Source organism: Odocoileus virginianus, chromosome 14 (assembly GCF_023699985.2).
Source record: "Odocoileus virginianus isolate 20LAN1187 ecotype Illinois chromosome 14, Ovbor_1.2, whole genome shotgun sequence".
In the NCBI taxonomy this organism is placed as follows: Eukaryota; Metazoa; Chordata; class Mammalia; order Artiodactyla; family Cervidae; genus Odocoileus; species Odocoileus virginianus.
In genome coordinates, this window is record NC_069687.1 from 14,714,196 (window position 1) to 14,734,768 (window position 20,573).

Genomic DNA, 20,573 nt, shown 5'->3' on the forward strand with positions numbered 1-20,573 from the left:
ACCAACATTTAGGCATTTTATTCTTGTGATAATACCATGAGGTGGGCAGTGGCTAAGGGTCGGGATCCGAATTGACAAGCAGGTCTGTTGGCATCCAAGGAGTAGTAAAAAGAGAATTTAGGAGAAAAGTAAAGCAATGGCATAACAGCACATAAACACCAACATCATCATGGGGTAACAGGCTCACAACTGCTCAGGGGGTGAGATAAACACACGTGGTCCCAACAAGTCCTAAAGAAACAGTCCCCATTGAGTGTTGAGAGCTGGGAGGTTATGAACGAGGAATTCTGCAGAAAACATCGTGAATGATTAGGCGCATGTAATAAAGGAGAGGAAATGACTCAGTGATGACAGCATCCATGCCCGGCTGGATACTGCAGGCCCTGGGGAATCTCCATCGATCAAGGCCAATCACTGTAACCCCATTCCCTCTGCAGGTGACAGGGTGGTTTGGTTGGTCATGGGAAAGGGTCAGGATTCCAGCCAAAGAGACTTAAAGTCAAGTATGCTGAGGGCTTCTGGGGAGACTTGCAGGTACAGGCGGGGGGTGGGGGGGTACACATACACACACACACACGCGTGCATGCACACACACAAGACAAAGCAAAGTGTTCCCCTGACTGCAGATGACAAATACCTGGGAAGCCACACCTTTCTTGAGATCAGAAAGCAAAAGCCAAGATAATCAGAGAAGCGCCAGTGGGAGTGGCTGAACCCATAGCCCTGACCCCGCCCTGCCTCGCTGCCTGAGGTGATAAAGGCCCACGAAAGTGACACCAAATCCGGTCGCCTTTTCTGTCATCAGCAACCAGAACCGCCCTAGTGTGGGGCTGCACATTAGTCTCTACATCTCTGGTACCAGCCAAGCCTAGGAGCTGGCTCACAGGAGGCATTAAGCAGGAAGGAGTAGCAGAAACCAAGAGAAAGTTGCAGGAAGAAAATTTAAATAATTCTTGATATTTAGAAACACATATACCATCTCCCTAGCAGCTAAATTTTGTTAAAACTGAAAGTGACAACTTCTCTAGTTACAATGTATGGAACAGAAATAATGTTTTACATGGTCCCCAAACCCATCTCTGTATCTTCCAGGGCACAGAGGGGGCTGGCATTTCAACCTCCCTTGTAGGAAGGACAGCGATCAGTACCCAGGAATGAACGTGGCCAACTGAACACGACAGCAGCTGAACTGAGCCAGACGGGGGTATGTTACTTCCACGTCGGGTGGCCAAACCCCCTCACGGTCCTCTGGGCTCCCTATCTTACCAGCCTGGCATCTGGGTGCCCTCAGGATGGCACGTCTCCAGAACAAAGTGATGGGTGCAACAAAGTCAGGGGTCTCACCTTCCCATATGGGGCTGTGCAAGTCGCTCAGACGTGCCTGACTCTTGGCGACCCCATGGACTATGCAGTCCACGGAATTCTCCAGGCCAGCCCCTGTTACAGCAATCAGCACAGCGATGAACCTACCGTGATGAACACGGTAACCACACAGCCGTGGAGAAGAGGCTGTTCGAGGTGGATGGCGAAGACTCAAGGAGAAGAAAACCCAAAACTTGTACAGTCCTTTACCAGCCATGGATACTGATCTATGGCCAAGCTTCAGCCCACATTGTTTCTCACTGCAGCAATTTTTTTTCAAGCATCTTCTTTAAGCACATCTTTTTTTAAAAAAAATTTGGGGTATAGTTGCTTCACAATGTTGTGTTGGTTGCTGATGTACAGCAAAGGGAATCAGTTATGTGTACACACCCCCCCCCCCTTGGCCATCCCTCTCACCACCCCCCAACCCCATCCCTTCAGGTCATCACAGAGCACTGAGCTGAGCTCCCTGTGCTATAAGAAGGATCCCCCAGCTGTCTGTTTTACACATGGCAGCAAACATACGTCAATCCCAATCTGCCAATCCATCCCCACCTCGAAAAATGGTACAGGTTCCCCTGCGGCACTAGTGGTAAAGAACCTGCCTGCCAGTGCAGGACACATAAGAGATGGGGGTTCAATTCCTGGGTCAAGAAGATCCCGTGGAGGAGGGCATGGCAACCTACTTCAGTATTCTTGCCTGAGGAATCCCGTGGACAGAGGAGCCTGGTGGGCTACAGTCCATGGGGTCGCAAAGAGTTAGACACGACTGATGTGACTTAACATAGCGCAGAATCTATTTAGGCACATCGTTGATCCATAAAGTAAAACTTAAAAACACAAAAGGAACTCAGATGTGTGCAACAGTAATTCTCAAACTTGGCTGTACATGAGAAATACCCGTTGTGTTCCTAATTCGAACCTGTAAGGGTAGAACTTAATCAGTAATTTTTCTTTCTTTTTTTTTTTTTTTTAACAAATTTCCAGGTGATTCCACTAAGAAGTCAAGGCTGGGAACAACTATTCTTGAAAGGCCTTTCACAAAATTCAGATAGGACTGCACCAGATTACAAAGGGGACATATATAGGGGGGTGGGAAAGTGTGCCATGAACAAAGCAAAGAATAAATGACTCACAAATTGTCAAAACTCAGAAATATGCCAGATGTCCCCAGACATTAGCATCAAGGTACCAGGACTCACTTCTGTCTAATCGTCTTCCTCCTCCCCTCCCCACCCCTGCCTGTGACTGTGCTGTGTGCTAAGTCGCTTCCACTGTGTCTGACTCTTTGCAATCCTATGGACCATAGCCCGCCAGACTCCTCTGTCCTTGGGGTTCTCCAGGCAAGAATGCTGGAGTGGGTTGTCATGCCCTCCTCCAAGGGATCTTCCCAACCCAGGGATCGAACTCTCATCTCTCAGGTCTCCTACATTGGCAGGCGGGTTCTTTACCGCTAGCACCACCTGGGAAGCCCATTCTCCATTTACCGAGGGTCACAAAACATCATCTTTGAAGCAATGGACCAAGAACATCTCTGCAGGAACTTCCTCCCTCCTGAAGTATCCATGGGGCCATGATGCAGCAGGCTGCACTAAGGGCTGGGAAGACAGTCTGGAGACAAATGGCCATGGACGGTATTTATGATCCAGCAGCAGCGGGAGATAAAGAGTCACAAATCATGGCTAATGCTGTTGAGTATGGACCTCAGGAGACAGCAGGAGTCATAATTTAGATAGAGAGTAAAGGTTCAGCAGAGACATTCCCCGGGAAACGACATTTGGACTGAAATGCAGAGACATGCACAAAAGTGAGCTGGGGGAAACCTGAAGGACGGGGAGGGGAGGGCTTGGAGCCTTTAGGGAGGGGGAGATGCCCGCAGAGCCAGCGGGGAAGGGAAGGGGGGAGGGGCTGGGGTCCCACTGAGAGGCCACTGTTTTCCGGGCAAGTGTGGAACTGGTTTTTTCCTAAAGGAGAGAGGGGGAGAGGCTGGTGATGGACTTTCATGGCTAATGGGTTAGTCAATCCATCATGCTATGGAATGAATCCTCCATAAAATCCAAAAGGATGGGGTCTGAGAGGTTCCGGGCTGGGGAACACGTGGAGGTGGAGAGTGGCTCCCCAAGGGTGGGAACTCCCCCCCCTTCCCCATACTCTGCTGGGCATCCCCTCTTCCATCTGCTGTTCCTGAGTTAAACACATCCCTCTATAGTACAGTGAATCCCCCCGCCTCCACGAAACTTTAAAGCTGCAGACATGCCCGCTTGCCAGCTGATGTACAGTACCACTGTACTTTGCAAAGTACTGCAACATTTATGTGTCTTCTGGGTGGTTTTTCATGTATTATTTGTGTGAAAAGTATTATAAACCTATTACAGGACAGTACTACACAGCTGATTGTGTGAGTTGGGGGTATGTGTGTGTGCGCGCACGTGCACGTGATAACCAGATGGTGCTAGGGGTCAAGAATCTGCCTGCCAATGCTGGAGACATAAGAGATGCAGCTTCGATCCCTGGGTCAGGAAGATCCCCTGGAGGTGGGCTTCAAAACTCACTCCAGTATTCTTGCCTGGAGAATCCTGAGGACAGAGGAGCCTGGAGGGCTATAGTTCGTAGGGTTGCAAAGTTGGACATGACTGAAGAGCCTTAGCATGCATGCACACATACAGCTGAATGCATTAGTTGCATACCTAGGCTAACTTTGCTGGACTTAAGTTGGACTTAACGAACATTAAGTTTGTTAACAATAAGGGACTTAACTGTAACTGATAATTGAGTAACTAAAAGGTTTGAGTTCTGTGAGCTGCTCTAGAAAAACAATTTTTTTTTGCTCGAGCAAATTAATCAAATCCAAGGAGGCGGTCGTTGGAAGCTCCAACCTAGAGCTGCTGGGTCAGAAGCAGAGGTGACCACATGACGGGCATCTGACGTGGAGGGGAAGGCAGTCTCGTAGGACTAAGCTGTTAACTGTGGGATCTGATGCTGTTTCCTGGTGGACAGTGACAGAAATGAGTTACTAACATGGGGAACTTGATAACACATGCTATGTGATAGACAGCATCTATATTATAGCATTCTAAGGATATAATAACTAAGTATATCCTGCTTCGCTTATTGCACCACAGAACTATGAAGCCAAAATAAATGTTAGACTCATAAACTCTAATACCTATAAAATCTAGATTAACAAGACTACCTTAACCCCCTGGTTAATGGTGCTTTGCTAAAGCTGAAGCGCTCTTTGAACCGTGACTGCCCACTGCTTCCCCGGGAGCCTGGCAGCCTCTTTGACCACAGGCGCTGCGATGAGTCATGTGTTCCACCTCAGCTCCTCTATCCCAGCCTCGATAAAACAGTCACTCACACAGCAATCGCGCTGTTAGATCCCCTTCACCGACACTGAACACATCACTGACATAGCCAGTCCTGCATCTGTCTCATCAGCCCGTGACGATTACAGTCCTAACCCTTGGCGCCAACGTGACCACAAACACAAACATGGGCTTTGGAGAAAACATATGCGGCCAGATAAGCCAAAATGAGTTGATGCTGTTTTTAAAAAAAAATTTATAAATAATGAAAATTTTTAAAAAAGGGAAAGAAAACTACGGCACTGATATGGGGCCTCGGAGACGACACTCGAAGTTCTGAGAACTTTTTGTAGGCAGAATGGAAAATCTCAAGGATAGTTTTTAAGCAGAAGGATGTGAAGACCAGGTTCAAGGTTCTAACAAATCAGTGTGGAAAATGGATTGAGGGGGATGGAAGGAGAGACATGAGAAAGGAAGTCGGGGAATGAGGGCAGAGGATAAGGAGAGGGGGTGGCAGAGGAGAAGGTCAGAGGTCTCCAGAGGAGGCAGGGGATGGCTGGGGTCCTGGTCTGGGTGCTGGGTGACAGGGAGGTGGGGGAATCAATCGGGAGAGTCCAGGGAGTTTGCCAGCCAGTGTGATGACCTGGACGCTGGTAACACAGCTGGGCATCTTTGTCAATAATCACTGAACTGTATATATGAGATCGGCACAGTTGACTGAAGGCAATCTGACCTTCATTGTTGGGGGCGGGTGACTCCTAGATCCAAGATTAATGTCCTGATCTCCGGCTTGAGACCTTGCTAAGAACAAGAAGCATGATAGGAGGAACATGGATTTTCTGGGAGAAAATCAGGGTGAACTGAGGAGCGGCCACCCCTGAGATGCCCGGCAGAGGAGAGGTGGACACATGGGTGGGACACAGAGGAGAAGCTGGCAGGGGAGCCCTGAAGTCTGGGGAGGCAGGGACATGCAGAGAAGGAAGGGCAGGCTGGGCAGAAGCTGAGGAAGATGAGTCCAGCGAACAAGGAAGAGTCCAGAATGGTGGAGCAGCTTGGAGGAGGGTGGGGCAGCCCGTGGAAGGGGCTGTGGAGCCAAAGACGACCCCCACTCCCATTTCAGAAATAAAGAAATTAAGTGAGTATTAGTCACTCAGTCATGTCTTTCTCTTTGCGACCCCATGGACTATAGCCTGCCAAGCTCCTCTGTCCATGGGATTCTCCAGGCATGAATCCTGGAGTGGGTTGCCATTCCCTTCTCTCCAGGGGATCTTCCTGACCCAGGGATTGAACCCAGGTCTCCTGCACTGCAGGCAGATTATTTACCGTCTGAGTCCCCAGGCAAAGAAGATCAAGTATCCAAGAAAAGATACTAGAAATTGTTGGGTGATAATGCCAATGACACAGCAGAAAAGGAGAGATCCAAGAACCAGGGGCAGAGAGGCTCAAAGGTGGAGTGAAGTCCCCAGGAAATCAGGGAGGAGGGATCAAAACACACCTGAAGGAAAGTGCCTCTGCTGTGAACAGGGCCCTCTATCCACCTGCAGTCTCCCCTTCAGCGCACATGTTGGCCAACTGTGGCCTCCAGATCTGCCCTTCTGTTTTTATAAATAAAGTTTTATTGGAACACAGCCTGGCATTCACACACGCTCTGTCTGCAAGCACTTCCGCACTGTAAGGGCAGAGTTGAGTAGTTGTAATAGAAATAATCTTGCTCACTGAGCCAAAAATATGTCCTCTTTTAGAGAAAATATGACCCTCCAGAGGCTACCTCTGCGGACACCTGACAAGCATTCCCCATCCTGAATGGGGATCAGATCAAACTGTCCTGATTCATGTGATTTTTTCAGAATATACAGGGATCACTCCACTGCTGACTAAGACGACTTTGGAAACTTCTCTACTGCCTAGAAGATATAGTCGGCAGGTCTTTGCAAGCAAGACAAAACCATCAAGGTGTGACCCTGCAGCAGGAAGTAGGACTCTGCTCTGAAACGAACACAAGGAGACAAAAGCTCAGTCTTTCTCAATGAACGGCAGTGCACCGTCTTTGCCTTTCCAACCAAGCCTGGTTCCTACATGTCCTTAGCAAATCCCACACTTTACAGGCATGCCTTCCATTTGCTAATGATCCTCGTTCTTCTGATGGCTCAGCTGGTAAAGAATCCACCTGCAATGAGGGAGACCTGGGTTCGATCCCTGGGTTGGGAAGCTCCCCTAGAGAAGGGAAAGGCTACCCACTCCAGTATTCTGGCCTGGAGAATTCCATGGACTATACAGTCCACCTGGTCGCAAAGAGTCAGACACGACTGAGTGACTTTCACTTGTTCTTTCAAATGCTTCTGGGCCCGTCCCCACTGTGCCCGCTGTGTTCCCACAGACTGTTGGGCTCATAACCACATGTCCCTTCCTCTGTGATATATTTTCTCAGTTCCTTCTCGAGCATCTTCTGTCATCTTCTCTGAGCAACCATGTGCACATTTCCCCAATAGCACTGGCAGCTTCTTCCCATCAGAGCACAAGTTCGTAAAGGGCAGTGGTTGGGCATTTTTGGTTTTGTTTTTTTTTTTTATCCTAAAAGCCTAACAAGGTAACCTTCCGTATGATAACCTTCCATGAGCTCAAGGCATGTCCCATGCCTTATTCTGATTAGTGACTTTTTAATCCAGGATACAAGCTTTGTTCACTATTCCAGTTCGGTCATTTCTAAATATACCACTAGAATAAAAAAAAGACTGAGAAGCCAAGTATTATTCCAGAATATAAAAGACACGTTGCTGTGTAGTCGCTAAGTTGTGTCTGGCTCTTTTTTGATCCCATGGTCTGTGGCAGGTCAGGCTCCTCTGTCCCTGGGATTTTCCAGGCCAGGAACACTGGAGTGGGTTGCCATTTCCTTCTCCGGCGGATATTTCTGACTCAGGGATCAAACCCACATCTCCTGCATTATAGGCGGATTCTTAACCACTGAGCTGCCAGGGAAGCAGAAAAGACACTGTTAAGAAGAAATACACTACTATTTTGGAAAAACAAAATTTTTCGCAAAGCAAGCAGAGGTCCTAAGCCAATAGCTGCTCCGCCCATCCATCCTTTGATTGACGGACATTGGATGCTGAACCCTCTATCAGGCACTGAGTTGCAGATGAATTAACCACAGGACTTGACATTAAAAGGTCACATATCCAGAAAAGATAATAGAAGACTAAACAAAATAGACTAAATTCTGCTTGCCCCAAACTGAAGTTAACATGAAATATACTAGACCAACCAAGATCAAATGCTGACCCTGTTAGATTAAAAAACTCATGGAAGTTTTAAATACATATTTTAGAAATTATAATAGCATAAGCGTTGGCTTAAATGTACATAAGCAAGTAAAACAAAACTAGAGCTTAAGGGAGGTAAACTTTTGAAAGTGAGACAAATAATAAAGGCTTGGACTAGAATCCTGGAGACTGGGAGGAACAGAGGCCCGTAAAGTGAGAGAAAAATTGATCTATGAGGTCCCTGCCTAAATCCAAATAGGCTTATTTTCTTAGTTTCATAGGTAATTAGCCTGATTTTTGAAGTAGTAACATGCTGTAGCCACCAGGGGGCAGATCATGCCCGAGGAAATCTAAATGGGCTACTGTGCCCTCCAGTTTTTATTTTTATATTCATAATTTTCTCTTAATTCCCACAGCCCCAAGTCCCACTGGGGAAAAAAAAAAAAAAACTGCTGGAGTGGTCTATTAAAAACCAAAACACATTTTAATGAGAAATCTATTCTTAAAAACGCCGTTTCCTGATTTAATTTAAATACTCTTCACATCACAACTACACAATGAGAGCTTTCTGTCTGGGGTCCCCTCTCCCTCCCGGCTACCCCCAACTTTATTTTTAAATGCCACAGTCTTTGGCAGGAACATGCTAACCCCTTCCTGTTTTATTACACACACACATATATGCACAATGATCTCATTTGATTTTTCACTTTCTTCCCTAACTGCTCTGTCTAGCAAGTGATATATGAGTCATGCCCTCACTTTTTCCACTGAAAGTAATAAACACAGCCAATTATCGATGGCAAATATTTAGGTACCTAAGTGTGGAAAACAGCTTGATCTTAAACTCTCTGTTAATCTTAGCAAATTATATTCTGCTAATCTGTATGCTAAATATTCTGTATGCTGAAACAGTGATCTTAAATTCTAACTTCTAAACTTTACTTTCAACTTTTGTGAAACCATTTCAAAAAGCCCACAAATAGTGCTTCAATCAGAAGGCAAGTCAATTCATTGGGAAGGTGACTCTTAAAAGTTCTATTTTCAAACCAAGTGTTAGCTTCATTTTTATTAACTGCAAGTTACAAGGATTCATATTTACTTAGCTGGATTGATGGACAGTCCCTCTATCCAAGTTGTTTCCACAACCTGGTGAGTGAACATCGTTAAGGTAAGAAAAGAGAATATATCTTCCCAGGTGTTTCCCTCTCCTTAAAGAAAGTAACTGATGGAGGAAGCAAGGAGAGAAGAGATGAAAGAGAAATGCATTGTTCCATCCTCCACATTCACATAATTCTGATCTATTGCAAATGAAGGATCCATGAACAAGAGTAATGGGTAAACACTGCTAAGAAGAACAACACAATCCCTGAAGGCAGTACCTGCGTCAAAGGGCTGCTGGAAAGTTTCAATGAGCTGATGCATGGAAAGTTTTTGGCACAGTGTTCAAAGCCTTTGGAAATGCTGGCCATTATCTCTTACCCATCTTCCGTCAGATACCATGTGGGACAATGTGCTTGTGCCTGCTCAGCTGTGTCTGACGCCTTGGGACCCCATGGACGGTAGCCTATCAGGCTCCTCTGTCCATGGAACTGTCCAGGCAAGAATACCGGAGTGGGTTGCCATTTCCTCCTCCAGGGGATCCTCCCGACCCAGGGACTGAATCCACGTCTCCTGCATCTCCTGCATCAGCAGGCGGATTCTTTACCACTGAGCCACCTGGGAAGATGGGACGGGGCGGGGGGGACAGTGTGAGGACCTCCTGAATGGCCTCCTTTCTCTCCCCTGGAGTTTCCAGGAGCACTCACCTCTGGTACATCTGCTCCTGACTCCCTCCCCAAAAGAGCAGCAGTGGTTTACTAGACAGGTGAGCTGGGTCGGGGGAAGGGCTGGTGAGCTCCTCACCATCTGGGGACTGGTTCTGACAGTGATCGTGGCCACCAGTGACCTGCCTGAACCCTGACCAGGGGGTCGGTCTGTCTGCAATTTGGGGCTGGGAGTCTGAAGCTGACACATGGCTCTCCACCTCTCTCCTGAGCCTCACTTCCACTGGATCAAAAATCAGGGAGTGGGATCCTGATATGATGTCCTCTCTAATTCTAAACACCTTTTCTTCTCCCCTTGAAATAATAACAGTTATTTTGCCACAAGTTGGGAAAGAAGATCTTGACCTCTGTTTTTGATGGCTTTCCAGTCCCATCAGCAGCTTTAATAATTCAGTCGGGTCTTAGCAACAGCCGAGCTCCATGAACGAGTGCCTGGACGAAGTGCTTGGATATTCCAGGGCACTCAGCATGTCTGCTCTTGATCTCATCCAGGAGTGTTCTGATCACCACTAAGACATATGTGAGTGTGAGTGTGAGTGTGTGTGTGTGTTCAGTCACTCGGTCGTGTCCCACTCTTTGCAGTACTATGGACTGTAGCCCGCCAGGCCCCTCTATCCATGGGATTCTCCAGGCAAGAATACTGGAGTGGGCAGCCAATTCCTTCTCGAGAACATGATCCCAATTATAAATAATATAAGCCAACAGGATATCACTAGAAATTAGGTGATAAGGGCAATTTGAATTATTCAGTAAAAATTACATATCTTCAAAGCAATACACTCTATGATTTTTTTTAAGTAGTTCCTAGTAATAATTGTTTTGTGAGTGAGGCATCTGGTAGCTTATTTTAATAAATGAGTAAAACTTGGCTGAAATAGATGGCAAGACCCTTTTTCCTCACCTCTCCCCAAAATTAATGGAAATCATTATGCCTTTCTATCATTCCCTCAACATATAACAGAGTAAGTCCCTCTTCGGCGGCTAATTCAAGGTTCAACTTCAGGAACATCCAATTATTAAATTCCTTAAAAATCCTTAAATTTGGGAGATTCTTGGGTAATCTGTTACTGGCAAAAACCAAAACCTTCTTCAAGTAGGCAAGCATGCTAACAAGCACTCTAGAATACAGAAAACATTTTAAACTTGGAAGAACTACACAATGCTTCCGAAAGTCAACAGTTGATCATTGGAACAAACCAAAGAATAACTAAGGTAAATGAAACAAAGAGACGAAATGGAGAAATCACTCTGAGGACAAGAGCCAGCAAACATGGTACATCCTGCTTTTTTATCGAGTCCCCAGTTTCTTTCCGAAGCTGCAGTCACTGGGCTACTCAGAACGGAAAACTCCGTCTGGGAAATCTGGGGGTTGATGTGCTCATGGGCGGGCTCTGGGTTTGGGGGCCGGCTGGTTACCTGATGAGCACGCACTGGTTGTCGTGGCGCTTCCACAGGCAGCGGTAGCACTCGTTGGCGATGGCGAAGACGTGGGGGGGCAGCTCGCCCAGGTGGCACCTGCTGTAGCGATCCACGGCGTCCCTCGAGTACAGGCCCGTGATGGTCTTGTAGGGGTTCACGGAGGCGATGATGGAGCCGATGTAGGTCTGCGGGGACGGGGCGGGGAGACAGGGACTCGGGTTACAGGTGGCACTCAGGGAGGAGAAGGGGGCATCTGGGCACGGGATCTCACCCCCACCCACACTGGGATGGAGACAGAAGCAGCTCCAGGCGGCTCCACACTGAGAGGGGAAGAGATACTGCCTCCCACTGGGGCCACTGTCTGAGCCTAAATAGAATCCAGAGTGCACGTTAAAGGGACCAGGGACTCCTGACCCCCACTCACACACTTTTCCTGTATCTGGGGACAAATCTTGTGCAAAGGAATGCACCCACTTCAAAGACGGCTGCAAGTAAACAAGACAAAGACAATGGGGACACAGTGAAGCCCAAATCCCTAATTCTCCAGGGACCTCCTGACCCCAATGCCCATCAGGAGGCTGTTAGGAAAGGCGGGATTAAAGCAATATGAGAAGGCGGGGAGTGGGGGGGTGGGGGGAGGGTGACTGCTTAGTGGGCTTCTGTTCAGGATGGTCAGAAAGTTATGGAGGTAGATAGCGGTTATGGTTGCACAAGACGGCAATGGTATTTAGTGCACTGTACTGCACACTTAAAAAAGAGTCAAAACAATAACTTTTATGCTATAAATCTTTGACTTAAGAAGTAACAAGAACATTGTGAAAACACAAGAATACTGGAGTGGGTTGTCATGCGCTCCTCCAGTTATCTTGCCCACTCAGGGATCAAACTCATGTCTCTTTCATCTCCTGCATTAGTTCAGTTCAGTTACTCAGTCGTGTCTGACTCTTTGCGACCCCATGGACTGCAGCATGCCAGGCTTCCCTGTCCATCACAACTCTAGGAGCTTGCTCAAACTCATGTCCCTTGAGTCAGTGATACCATCTAACCATCTCATCCTCTGTCATCCCCTTTTCCTCCTGCCTTCAATCCTTTCCAGCATCAGGGTCTTTTCAAATGAGTCAGTTCTTTGCATCAGGTGGCCAAAGTATTGTAGCTTCAGCTTCAGTCCTTCCAATGAATACTCAGGACTATTTCCTTTAGGATGGACTGGTTGGATCTCCTTTCAGTCCAAGGGACTCTCAAGAGTCTTCTCCAACACCACAGTTCAAAAGCATCAATTCTTCAGTGCTCAGCTTTATGCTCCAACTCTCACATCCATACATGACTACTGGAAAAAGCATAGCTTTGACTAGATGGACCTTTGTTGGAAAGTAATGTCTCTGTCTTTTAACATGCTGTCTAGGTTGGTCACAGCTTTTCTTTCAAGGAGCAAGCGTCTTTTAATTTCATGTCTGCAGTCACCATATGCAGTGATTTTGGAGTCCAAAAAAATAAAGTCTCTCACTGTTCCCATTGTTTCACCATCTATTTGCCATGAAGTGATAGATGGTGAAACAATGGAGACAGTGAGAGGTTTTATTTTGGGGGCTCCAAAATCACCGCAGTCACCATCTGCAGCCTGCACTGGTAGTCGGGCTCTTTACCACTAGAGCCACCTGGGAAGCCCAAACTTGTCCTTGTAAGAAGAGAGAATCTAGACTCACAAAGAAACACAGGCGACGAGTGCACACAGACAAGACCACGTGAGGACCCAGCAGGAAGGCGGCCATTTGCAAGCCAAGGCAGGAGCCCTCAGGAGAAACCAACCCTGCAGATACCTTGACCTCAAATTCTGGGCTTCTAGAACTGTGAGAAAATTACTGTCTTGTTGCTTCAGCCAGTCAGTCCATGGTCTTTTGTCATGGCAGTCGGAACAGACTAACACAGAGGGCCTGAGCCTTTCAACACTCACAATATCCCTAGGATGTTCAGAGTATTATTGCACCTATTTCTCAGATGGGCAAATTAAGGCAGAGTGATAAAATTTTGCTTTCGGTCACACAGTCGGTAAGGGGCAGAGGTGAGATGCGAATGCAGGCCACCTAAATCCAGAACCTTCTCCTCACATCCGCCAGCAAGCGGTGGGGACACAGCAGAGGACAAGAAAAGCAACGAACATTGGACAGAAAGCTCAAACATCCTGAGTGCGTCTGAGCCATAGTACAGCAATTTGCAATCATCTGTATTTACAGTGACTTCCAGGAACATGAAGCAAAATATCCTGTGTCCCGTGTAACTGCTTTCAAATGTAAGACAGTTGAGAGCATGCTTTGGAAACATCTTAAACCAAAACAAGGTTGAAAAGGTCAAAGAGTTATTACCGTATGACCCAACAATTCTGCTCCTAGGTATGTACCCCCCATAGAATTAAAAACAGGTACTCCAACAAAGATACAGCAGCATCAAACACAAGAGCCTAAAGGCAGAAACAATTTAATGTCCACCATCAGATAGATGGGTAAACAAGATGCAGTACAACCATACTGCAGAATATTATTCAGTCGTGCTAAGGAAGGAAGTACTGATACAGGCTTCCGTGTAGATGGACCTTGAAAAACATGACACGAGGTGACAGAAGCCGGATACAAACACGGTGGTAGTTACCATGGGCAGAGGGGAGGGTGGAGCCAGGAAGGACTGACAGCTGACTGCCTTGCAGGTACAGGGTTTCCAGTTGGGTGATGGTAACATTTTGGTGCTGGTCGTACAACACTGGATGTACTAAATGCCACTGAATTTCCCTTCAAGTGGCTGGTTTTCTGTTATGTAAATTTCACTTCCATTGAAAAAAATTAAAAGATGCAGAACTTTCAGGAATGAATTTTCAGGTCTTCAGACACCTGCACTCTCTAGAGGGCCCCCTTTTCCCCATCAGAGCATCAGGGGAAGGATTTGGCCAGAAAGAAGAGTGCAGGCAGCCTTTTCCTCTGGGGAAGGAAAGTGTCCTACTTCTACAGGAGAGCAGAGAATCACATGGTCCCCTGGGGGATGCCAGATACCTTCCATCAATGCCTGGACCACAGGTGCTGGCAGCTTCTTTCACTACAACTGCAGAGATGAGGGAGTCAGGCAAGTAGGTGATGCTTGAGGCTCTGGGAGTCTGGTCCCTTCCTCTTGTAGGTCTAAAACGTCAAGCTTGTTTCTACCCTTTTGGCAGCTGGCTGCATTATTATTATTATTTTTATTTGGTGAAATACCAAGACTCCATTTTTCTGTGAAACATGCTTCCCCTTCCCACTTTGGCAGAACTCAAGACAATCAGTGAAGACCCTCTTTATACAGATGGGTAGGCACGCTGCCAATCCCCTGTCTCAGTTATAAGTAAAAGAGAAAAGCCACAGTCAGGGCATCAGTTTGACTATTAAATGAATATTAGAATAGTAACCCATCATTAACATATCTGAAAAGAGAATAATATGCCCAAATTGTGAAAATTTTGGCACTCCTGTTCATATCCAGAAGATGCAGGTTCAATGCCTCGGTCAAGAAGATCCCTGGAGGAGGAAATGGCAACCTACTCCAGCATTCTTGCCTGGAGAATCCCACGGACAGAGGAGCCTGGTGGGCTATGGTCCACGGGGTCACAAAGAGTTAGATATAACTAAGCATGCACTGCTTGACTGCCTCCCGTTGATAGCATATTGGCAAGGTGGTTATGAAATTCTCAGATGAGATTTTTAAGTATTGATTTATACATGAAAAATATCATAATCTTTTAATACAAGCTTTCCTTTGAAAGTGATGACTTTGGCCAAAACCTCATAGGTGTGCTCCCCGTTCCCACTTGGGGAAGCAGCCCCCCAGCATCACTTAAGAAAAAGAGTCTGCCTTCCAATGCAAGGGTCAGGGGTTCAATCCCTGGTCAGGGAACTAAGATTCCGCCTGCTGCAGAGCAACTGAGTCCACGCGCCACAACCAGAGTTCATGTAGCACATCAAAAGATCCTGTGCGCCACGACTGAGACCCAACATGGCCTAAAAAAATAAGTAAACTTAAAAACAATCAAAAAAAAAGAAGTCACTTATCCTGACACAGATGATGTGGATTCTGTATGGGGGCAGGAGACCCATAGGACATTAAGTTTGTTAGTAAAGGTGAAGCCAGAACATCCAAAACGTCTTAGGCCTAGTCTAGTTTTGTTTTTGAGTAATTCACATTGCACTTGGCCCAATGAGTAGTTTTAAGGTCTTTCAGAGAGACAATGAGGTCTGTGGTGTGGCAGTTACAGATGACCCTCCCATGCCTCCCACCCAATCCCCAGAGATTCTAGGGGCGGGAAGCGGGGCTCTCTGATCAGCAGATGGTCAACACTAAGGCAGCCCCCAGGATGGCAAGTATCATGCCAGTGGTGGTTATGCCCACGACCCACTAACATTACCATACCTTCCCCAGTTGAGCCTGGTCCCCAACACATAGTTAAAGCTGGCCCATGAGCTCACACCCAGCTAGTGTCTGGCTCAAAAATCATCCCAACACGTCTAAAGACTGTCCCACTCTTGAATACTCTGTCTTATAGACTTTGTGGCTGCCCGTAAATTCAGCCAAAGGGCTCCCCTGTGCCAACAGGGGGCAAGAGAAAACCAGACTGAATTTGAGCCCAAATTCAATCATCTGACTCTCTCCCTGCCTCCAAAAAAAAGGAAAGCATATGTAAAATGTGTGTTTGGCTGGTATGGAGAAAGAACCCAGTTTTTCACTGCTATTTTTTAAGATTATGGGAAACCGTGCCTCATGAAGCGATCAAAACGCCTCTTAAGGTAAGCACCTCCACTTAGTTCCAGAGGTCGACTAGGCTTTTATAACATGAAAGCACACGTTTTACAGTTTCACCTCCTCACTAATGACCTGAGTCATTTCTCAACAGGCCTGACACCGGATTTCAAATGACAATTAGGTCTTCGTGTTTGCAAAACAACTTGACTGACGTTTCAGAACCGCGGGGCGCAGAAGACAAGTGACCCACGCAGACATGTCGACAGAACCTTGACCGACGGGCAGCCCGGCAGCCGGTGCTGCCTCCGCTGACAGAGGAAGGAGCAGATCCAGTGAGCGAGGGCAGGACGCTGGATCCTAATCGGGGGTGCCTTCCCACAGGTCTGCGGTGACTCCCCCCTTCCCCACTCACCCACAAGCATACGGGACGGGACCCGTCCCAGACTCTCCAGCCTCACCGTCCGTGGCCACTGTCTCCACGTGCTGGCCACACCCCACTTTCAATTAACTCTAGAATCAACCCCCTTTTTCTCCATCCACACCCCTCTGACACTTGCTCAATTATCCCCGAGAGTCTTCTTCCTCATTCATTTCCCACTCAGTCTTGTGTGTTCAATCCCAGCTATACCCTTGACAAATGAACATCTGAAGACGGACACTCCCCTGCATAAAACTTTCACAGCTCCCGCAATCTTCAGGGTCAACCCACAGAATATTCGAGAAAAGAGCCTGAGCACGTCCAGGAAGGTGACTTGTGGAGGTGACGCCCGACCTAACAAATTTTTCTCCAACAGTTACAGAAGTGGGGGCAGCTTCGGTGACTTTCCCATTTTCACTGTCTGTGCCCATACTGATGCCAAATGATCCTTTTGGACTCCCCTCCACAAAGGAAGGTGTAAGTCAACATGGCCACCAAAGTCATAGTTCCTAACACTTTCTTCACATTATATGAAGGGATTGAGGTCCATTAGCAAAAATAATTAAAGCCAGGGCACCTTTATTTTTTCTCACACTACCTTGAACATACCACCTTGTGGGGATTATTCTGTCACTAAAACAAAGGCTGCATGGATAAGAGATTTGTTGAATCACAAGGAAAGCTCGACAAGGAAGTAAACATGGAGACTGAGAAGTAGAGGGGGACAGGAGAACAGCCTAGTTTTAAGTTGAGTATCAAGGGATGCAAAAGATGCAATGTGGTAAGAAGTCACAAGAGCGGTGAGAAAACACGTGTTCCATGCTTGTGCCATGGACCACTCTCTTGCTCTTTAGTCGCTAACTCGTGTCTGACTCTTTGCGACCCCATGGACTGCAGCCCGCCAGGCTCCTCTGTCCATGGGATTTCCCAGGCAAGAATACTGGAGTGGGTCGTCATTTCCTTCTCCAGGGGATCTTCCGGGACCAGGGATTGAAACTGCATCTCCTGCATTGACAGCTGGATTCTTTACCACTGAGCCACCTGGGAAGCCCAATAATACCATAGCAAAGCTTATTCGTATTTTTGTGTTTATTAATGAGCTATAGTCATTAAATGCTACAGTCTGAATTTGAATGCTGGCTCTGTTGGTTCAAGTTAAATTCTTCGTGCTTCGGTTTCCTCAATGGTAAAGCAAGGATAACAACATTAGTAGCTGGTAGAATTAAATGGATTGACACCTATGAATTTATTTTTTTTTGTTTCTTTGCCAAACTTTTTTTTTCCATTTATTTTTATTAGTTGGAGGCTAATTACTTTACAAAATTGTAGTGGTTTTTGCCATACATTGACATGAATCAGCCATGGATTTACATGTGTTCCCCATCCTGAACCCCCCTCCTACCTCCCTCCCCATCCCATCCCTCTGGGTCTTCCCAGTGCACCAGCCCTGAGCACTTGTCTCATGCATCCAACCTGGGCTGGCAATCTGTTTCACACTTGATAAGACACCTATGAATGTAAAAATCTACTAGAGTGAAAGCTGAAAGAATCAGTGAAGAGCCTGTGTTTCCACGCTCACTCTATAAAAAGGCAATTGCTGTCATTGCTCCAAAAACGGTCATGAACGCCGTGCGCTCTGGGACTCAGGGTACTTGCAGCTCTCAGACACCAGGCGGGGCCATGGGCTGGTTTCCTCACACTGGATTCCGAATTTCATGAGACTAAATCGCCGGTCATTTTAACGGCTTTTCCGAAATAGAAAGTATATTCTATTTTGAAGCACATAAAATTTTTTTTCTAGTCAGAGGAGTTCCACATAACTCACCGAAAAAATACATTTCCTTGCCCATTTTAATAATCAGGAACAGCTGCAGTGCCTATTGCTATAAAACGTTGAGAGAAACTCCCTTCATTGCTTTAAGACATAGCCTAGCAATTCAAGGTTTCAAAAGGCCTAAGTACAGCACAGCAGAGACATCGTGACAGAGGTCCGTCTGGTCGGAGCTGGTTTCTCCAGCAGTCATGTAAGGATGTGAGAGCTGGACCATAAAGAAGGCTGAGCGCTGAAGAAATGAGGCTCTCAACTGTGGTGCTGGCAAAAACTCTCGAGAGTCCCTTGGACAGCAAGAAGCTCAAACCCATCAATCCTAAAGGAGAGCAACCCTAAATATTCATTGGAAGGACTGATGCTGAAGGTGAAGGTCCAATCCCTTGACCACCTGATGCAAAGAGCTGACTCGCTGGAAAAGACCCTGACTCTGGGGAAGATTGGGGGTAAAAGCAGAAGGGGGTGACAGAGGATGAGACGGTTGGATAGCATCATCCACTCTATGGACATGAGTCTGAGCAAACTCTGGGCGATAGTGAAAACCAGGGAAGCCTGTGTGCCATGGTCACAAAGAGTCAGACACGAGTTAGTGACTGAACAACAACAAAGGGTGTAATACCTAGTATCCTGTCCCCCACCAAAAAAAAAAAAAAGAGTATAAAAGAACACTAAAAGTGACCCAGTGGCCTCAGATACATTCTGCTGGCACATGTGGAGCATCCGTGGTACTGTTGGAAAGTCATTTTTACAACACAGGAAGAAGTGATGGAGACAGTACGCTGTGGTCAGGTCAGAAGACCCCAAGTCCTCATCCTGGACTTACCTTCCCTGGTTCACGGCTTAACCCCTCCAGGCCCCAGATTCTGATCAGTAATAACAACACACCCTCTGTTATTCCACCCAAATACCATGGGCGAGTGTTACATAAATCACAGGTGCGTATTATTGTTTTCATTCATGAAAATAAAACTACAACGGTGTTTCAGCACATGGTCCTGAAAAGCTGGATGTAGATCAAGTAACCTCAAATGCACCAGGAAAACTGGTTCAAGTCACTGCCATCTCTCCCCTACAGGGAAGGTACTTGTCAAGAAGTGGGGACCACTAACCAGATTTACTCTCCACCCACCATTCTCCTGGGGGCTTCCCTGGCAGCTCAGCTGGTAAAAGAATCTGCCAGCAATGCAGGAGACCCCAGTTCAGTTCCTGGGAAGAGCCCCCGGAGGAGGGCACGGCAACCCACTCCAGAACCCTTGCCTGGAGAATCCCCATGGACAGAGGAGCCTGGTGGGCTACAGTGCACGGGGTCACAAAAAGTCAGACAGAACTGAGTGCCTAAGCACAGCACACCTTGCTCCTCATTCCTTCTCTCTCAGTCATCTCAGTTTAAACCATGGCCATGACTCACTCCTCCAAATCTCTTTCTGGACTGCAGCTCTAGTTTTAAGTTGAGGGTCCGTGTACTCAAGAGTCTGCTGGGCATCTCCACTTGGCTGCCCTCAACTTGGCCTCCCCCAAACACCTGCTTCTCCACTCACTGCCACATCTTCACAAATGGCACCATGGCCTACCCAAATGGACAAACCAAAAATCCAGGAGTCATCCTAGGGCAATACAGCCTGCTGCCCCCAAACCCAATCAAACACCGAGATTCTACCTCTTTGTAAATATCATACTCTAGCTCCCCGAGGACTTATTTGGAACCCCAACATTTCCCATCTGGTTTGCTGGTCACCTCTCCTCCTAGACCAGATACACCTGCTGGACTCATCCATCACCCATGGTCAGAGTGGGCATTCCCAGAACTCACCTTTGACACTGTCCCCTGCCAGGCTTCACGAATGAATTCAAGGTCACTCACTCACACAGTGCCCTTCCTCGCCTGCTCTTGACAACCTCGCCAGTCGGCTGCACAAAGCCTTCACTGCAGGTTCTTGCCTGTCCTGCAGGTGGACAAATCACGCTACTCCAAGTCTCTGTTGATCTTCTGCCAGGAAAGAGCTGCCCTCCTTCTTGGCTGAATTCCCCTAGGAGTGTTTCAAAACTCGGCACTAGTGCCCCAGGTGGGATCCTTTCCTGACTCCCTCACCTCTTCTTGCGATGCTCATTCTTTGTGTTCCAGCACTTTTATCACACTCATCGTCGCCCCAAGCCACTGTCAAAGGTATGACGTGTCCGTCTTCATCAACAAGCGAGGAGGTCCTGGAGGGGCGCTGTCTTTTGTTTATTCAATATTTCAAGAAACGGTTACCATCATGAAGAGGAATTTTGCATCCCTGGAGCCGCAAACACAGCCTGGCACACAGGCAGTGCTGTCAATGTAGAGACATTGGAGGCACCTGGATTCATCACTGCACCAACAAGTTCCCCCTTTAACTGAGTTCTCAGGCTCCACACCCACCT

At 47.2% G+C, this 20,573-nt stretch overlaps 1 protein-coding gene across 1 annotated transcript in view; it reads right to left on the reverse strand.

The window, feature by feature from the left end:
* The window catches only part of MYO10 (myosin X), a 252,256-nt gene that overhangs the window by 113,485 nt on the left and 118,198 nt on the right, over positions 1-20,573 (reverse strand). The window contains exon 4 of the mRNA XM_020887818.2: positions 11,170-11,357. Coding sequence (XP_020743477.2) covers positions 11,170-11,357 — 188 coding nt within the window. The remainder of the gene's footprint in view (positions 1-11,169; positions 11,358-20,573) is intronic.